Source organism: Globicephala melas, chromosome 3 (genome assembly GCF_963455315.2).
Source record: "Globicephala melas chromosome 3, mGloMel1.2, whole genome shotgun sequence".
NCBI classification, from domain to species: domain Eukaryota; kingdom Metazoa; phylum Chordata; class Mammalia; order Artiodactyla; family Delphinidae; genus Globicephala; species Globicephala melas.
The window spans coordinates 114475392-114481391 of NC_083316.1; the positions used below are offsets into that span (position 1 = coordinate 114475392).

General features: G+C 45.4%; 1 protein-coding gene across 5 annotated transcripts in view; it reads right to left on the minus strand.

Annotated features, from left to right (window-relative positions):
- The window catches only part of KLHL3 (kelch like family member 3), a 110049-nt gene extending 104586 nt beyond the window's left edge, over positions 1-5463 (minus strand). For 4 of the 5 annotated variants that reach the window (XM_060296249.1, XM_030869540.2, XM_060296247.1 and 1 more), the window contains exon 1: positions 5013-5461. Coding sequence is in view for 3 of the 5 variants with exons in the window: in XM_030869540.2 (XP_030725400.1) it covers positions 5013-5068 (56 nt within the window). In the remaining 2 variants the exon portion in view is untranslated. Of the gene's footprint in view, positions 1-5012 lie in introns of all 5 variants that reach the window. The other variant, XM_060296248.1, reaches the window with a different exon arrangement.
- Between the last annotated feature and the right edge of the window lie 537 nt (positions 5464-6000).

The window sequence follows — 6000 nt, forward strand, 5'->3', positions numbered from 1 at the left end:
CAGATAGCTTCCTTCAAAACCAAGGGGGAAATCTCTTAAGCGGGCTGCATAAAAAATGTAAAACATAAGAGAAACACTTGAGTTCGGACAGATAGAATGAGACAAGGAGAGAGAAAGGCTAAAAGAAAACGCAGTCTCATTATGTGGCATTTTTGGAAGCTAAGCTTCTATTTGGTTTGACTAGGAGAGCTGAGCTCTTCCATGTGTGTGGTTTTGATAGAGGCTACAATAGACTTTCACAAGTTAAAAAGAAAAGTCCAGGAAAGTTGGGCCGAGAGTCTGAAAATCCTTTTAAATTATAAAAAGTTAGATTTCTAACTTGACAACCATTGAACTTATTTGATAGGGAAAAAAATATCTAAGAACAAAACATGTTCAAGTTATTTTTTACATAGTACATTAATGCTTTTTTAAGTCTAACCTAGTTTTAGGGTTTATCCAGAATTTGAAAAAATTTAGGTCATTCTACAATGGCAAATTTCATCAAATAAAACACTTGCTTTAGAAAACTTACCCCAAAATGTTCTTGTCAGGATGTGTCTTAACAATCTAAAACGTAGCAAGAAGGAGAAGCCTAAAAACCCAAATCTGGGTGTGGGGAAATCAAGAGGTTTCTTTCAACTGACTTTGTTTTCTTGCAGTTGAAAACCTTGCTTCACCAAAAGGTATTTCCAAAATGGAAAATTTGGTTTCATTTATCATGGTTGAAATGCACATATGCTTCAGGCAGCAGTGATGCCGAAAAATTTCTACAGAAGTTTCCACCCATGCTTTCTAGGGGTGGGAGAGGGCTGACAGGAAAAGAGAAAGGCTAGGACACTGAACATTTGCTCTTCCCTAGGTCTTGCCAGTGTTACACCTGGCACTGCAAAACTCAGCGTTTGGAGAGCATTGGCTGTGTATGTCATGTTCTTTCAAAAAATATGCTCTATCTGTTCCTGATCAAGAATGGAAAGATAAATTCTTGGAGTTCCAGGAGCAGGCTCTCCTCCATAAGGACGAGCCATTCTCCCTCTGAGGACTGCTCACACAAGTTCACAGCACACTGCTGGGCGCACCATGCCCCTCACAATCACGGGCATCCCGACGCTTCTGATGAAGAAAACCACCACAATTTTAAGAAAAATGGACAACCAACTTCCCCTTTTTGTGATGTTTCTTCCAAAAGTTGTGGTTCTCTGCAATTCTTGTGGATATGCCAGAGACTTTGCCTGTAAATTTTTGTAACTGTGGTAAAATATATGTAACTTGAAATTTACCATTTTAACCATTTTTAAGAGTGTAATTCAGAGGCTTTAAGTACATTTATGTTCTTGTGCAACCATGCATTTCCAGAACTTTTTCATTTCCCCAAGTTGAAAGTCCATGCCTATTAAGCAATAACTCCCCATTTTTCTCTCTCCCCAGCCCCTGGCAACCACCATTCTACTTTCTGCCTCTATGAATTTGACCATTCTAGGTACCTCATATAAGTTGGGAATTTATTGTAATCCATCCACAAGGCTGATTTCCAGAACTTAAGTCCCAGTAGCCAGAGCTACTGTCATTTTCAATGTCTATCTGCTCTATACACACACACACACACACACACAATTTATCACTGTAGTGGCTGAAAGCTGGAGACCCTTTTCCTATGCAAAACAGAAGACAAAGTCATCTTCCTCTGACTGATCAAGGCACAATGATTCTTCACAGAGGGAGATGGGAAACTTGGCATCAGAAGGTCCTGTAGAGAGCTAGAGCGCTTAGGGGATACTGCAAAGGTGAGTGTAAATTCACAGTTTCTTCTTAAGATTTTGGCCTGAACAAAGGAGTATCCAGTTCATGGTTCCAAACCACTACAGCATCCAGATGCCTCAGGGTGTCTATAAAAAGGAGGACAAAGGTAGGTGCTGGTGAATCCTACAAGAGGAAGTGCCACGCTCTGTGTGGTATCTTACTGTGAGGAGACAAGTTTAGGTGGATGGGAGATGATGACCTGATAAGATCTCTCTAATTTTCTCATGGGAACGGTCCCACAAAATCTTCTTTGGATTATAAATATAGGAAGGCCCTAAAATAAGCCCTGGGTACTATCCAAGCACAAACCATGGAGTACAACAGGGCAATAGATGAACACCAACAATAACAGCAACTACCATTTACTGAGTGCTCACGCTGTGCCTGAAAAACTTACTCAATTGCCTCCTTTGATCTTCACAACAACTCTATGAGATATGGAAACGGTCTCTCTACACTGAAAAGAAAAATTAATTCTGAAAAAATGTGACACACTCAAGGTCATACAGTTTATGAAATCGATTTACTGCAAGCTCTGTGTTACCCCAAAGCCCATGATTTTCGTACCCTTATGACAAAGGAAGAAAATTGTTCATCAGAAATCTCTAGGCTGAACATTTTTAATGCTTAAAAACAGCCCCAATTAAGCTTCAGCGGGTTCAGTGTGGAAGAACCAGACTCAGGATCCCTCCAGTCCCCAGAGGTCTGACATGTGATCCTAGGCCAGTCACTCAGCTTCTCTGGCCCTGAGTTTCCCAGGGAACTTGTGAAACAAGGCTACTTCCCCCTCTTCTGCCCCCACCTCAAAGCATTCCATGGGGTCAATTACCCGTGCTGAGATAATAAGGCTGATATCCAAGGATGAACCTATTGGCCAAAGGTTTCAATCACCTCTCTCACAAGCTTCCTTTTTAGTTATCAGAGCTTCCCACAAAAGTTATCAGCTAATCAGCAAATAATCATCTAACGCCTACTATGTGTGCAGCCACACAGTAGTTAATGTGGAGTATTCAGAGATATAGGCAGCATCCTTGCCCTTGAGGACCGATCTCCCAGTTTGGGGACTTATAGGAAACAAAAGCACAGAAACATCTTGTGGGTGGGCCTATTATTCAGTACCCAACTATGGAATTGGAATTAGCAGGAACATCTGCCAGAACCAGAAAAGCTTAGGTTTCCAAGACAAAGTGGAATTTTAAAACAGCCTTGATAGATGAATAACTTTTGGAAAAGTAGAAGCAAAAGGCATTCCAGGCAAAAACAAACTCTGGAAGCTAAGGATCTGAGACTGGATGGAGTACTGTACAGGATGGGTGATCACAAAAGAGACCCACAGATCTCTTGGTAGCAGTATGGGTGAGCACTGGGAATGGAGACTGGAGCCAGATTTCACAAGACTTGAATGCCTGGCAGGGTAAGCTGGTCTTGGAGTGGGAACAAAAGGTAGTGAGCTTGGTGACCTGGTGAACACTGGAAGCTGCAAGGTTTAGATTTCTCTGCCTTTGATAGGAAAAACTAAAAGAACATGTGTGAAAACTAGGTATTGTAATGCCAAAGACATCAGCTATCCCAGTTGAGAAGCACCAGAGTGTTGAAGAACAAGAGAGCTCCTGGGGGCAAGGACTCATTACATTTCTGAACACAAAACTGAGAACACAATAAGTACCCCAAAATGCTTGGGAAGCAGTACTTTGATCTGCTGCTGCTAGTTTGAAATGGACCTTTCAGCCCCAATATGTAAGCAAATCAAGAATCTCTAAAGCTCCATTCACATCACTGCTGCCCTCTGTTGGCTACCAGACCAATAAGAGAAGGTGGGGACACTGTGCACCTCTGTCCCAAGGAAGCAGGCTTTCAGATGCTCTGTCGGCCAGTGGCCACACAGAGTCCAACACTAAGCTCCTGTTGCAAAGGGCACTCAAGGAGAGGCTGTACCAGCACCACACTCAGTCTAAAATGTCCCAATCTCTTCCTGGGAGTCACATCAAGAAACACAATCCCTGGGGGCCTCTTCAGACAAGAGGACACCAAACAATCATGCCAGTTCTAATGGGGTCTAGAGATGTTTAATGACATCATTCTGCCCCATGAGATGGGGCAAGATTTGGGACAATCCATGCAAAAGAAAGTGTACTGAGGTGCTCTCCAGTGTTGACTTAGTGGAACCTGTTATCATTTAACCAGCTGGTTACCATCTGAATCAAACTGGCAACTCAGAGCAGCAGCCCTCCCTCCTCGGCTGTCCACTGCCATGGCCTGACCGCTCTTGCAGTCTTCTCACCTCAAGGAAAATGGCAAGCCTTGTTCTCTACCAGCCGCAGACCCACAGAATGAAGAGGGGACGTTTTAGCACACAGAGGAATGACCCGCCCCTGCACCACACTGAGCAACTTCACGATGAAAGAATCAGATCCTCAGATAACAGCTTAAAATTTATTAAAATGCATGTGCCTGCCAGGAAACAATCCCTCTCTAGTTAGATCCAGCTCAACAGAAATACTTAAATTTCCATCTGTTAACTTCTATTTCATAAAGAAACTCCTGATGGAAGGAGCAAGAGTTTCTCTAAAGAATATAACTTCCAGTATAATTTGTAAATTTTTCAATGCAAATGGAAGTCAGTTCAGAGCAAGTGTCACCTGAATGGATTTCTCTCCTTCTCACTTGAACTTGTGTGTGTATACAGGTACACACACACACACACACACACACACATACACACACACACACACACAGAGTAAGGAAAGACATCAGCTTGGCATGCGTGTTGACAACTTGAGCACTTCAGAGTGAAAATGCAAGCACTCTATGTCAGGCCAGACCTGCTATGATACCAAAAACCCCCCACCCAAGAAAAACCACCCCGGGAAAGCAGCCAGGAAAGGGAAACGCCTCCTTGAAACAGCCTGATTCAGCCCATGCTGAAACTATTCCCGAACACCAGCCAGGAAGTCCCATCTTTCAGGGTGCTCCGCTGCCCAGCAAACCCAGACCCGCCTCTGTGGAAGCCAGATCTCTGGGGAAAGGGGCTTTCCTGCTCTGACTCTGCTGCCCGCTGGGATCCATCAGTGACCAGGTCTTCCAACCCTGTCTAACCAATGCCAGCGCAAAGCTGGTGGCTGCACCGCGAGCGCACACAAACACACACACACACACACACACACACACACGTACACACTCAGGCGCGCGCACGCGCGCGCGTGCGTGCACGCACACACTTATACATAACATACCTTTCACCGTCCATTGTGTGAGGCCCAGCCAGGGTGGCAGCCGCTGAGCTGTGCATGCACTGGAGGATCCTAGCCCTGTTCTCGTTTCTCCCAGCCAACCAGCGGGAGATCTGATCAGCAACAGTGATTCAGCATGGCTGCAAATGAAGCCTCCTCCCCTCTTGATCCTCCTTCCTCTGACTTACTCGCGGCAGCTTCTACCGCAGAAGCAGCAGCAGCAGAAAATGTCTTACCCAGAGCTCCCTGCAGCCCTTTCAGCTGCTAAAAGCAGCAACCCACTTGCTCCCCCTCCCCCACAGGCTTGCTGCTCCTCCGTCTCCTAGGAACAGCGCAGCGCCAGCAACCCAAGTACACTGCCACCTTTCCAGCCGCTTCCACATCTGCCCAGGCATCCCCAGCCCAGGCGACTAGCCCACCCCAGTGCCTCCTGCCTCCTCTGCCTAGACTGAAAAGACTCAGGCAGTTCCTCACTAGCCCAAGAAATACGGGCCCCCACCTCCTCCCCTGCCCCCACAGACTACGAGTTCGTCAGCCTGGTCAGATTGCTGGAATGAGGAGGCCCCGCTGTGGCTTACAGTGGACTTTATCCACCTGGGGAAATTGACTTGTAGGTCACATCTCATTTTCCAATTCCTCCTCCCAAAATCTACAGCAGCTCTGAGAGTCTGACAGATGGAGAGAAGTTAGGGCAAAAGAGCCTGACAGAACTGAGAAGAACGCAGAGAGAAATTAGAAAAAGGGAACTGAAACAAATACTATTTTACTACAAGAGGCTAAACTGCAGTAAAACCACCACAATGGTACCACGTACATTTATTTCCCCAGGCCATACCAAAAGACCACAAGTTCTACAGCACAGCCCTAAAGTACCTTCTTAAAGTCTGTCGTGTTGAAATTTAACTTAAGCTGTGGCTCCAACCAGTAAGTCTCCCACTGAATCCCTATCTGCACCCACAGATCTCTCGCACCCTGTAATCTCTAGCTGCTG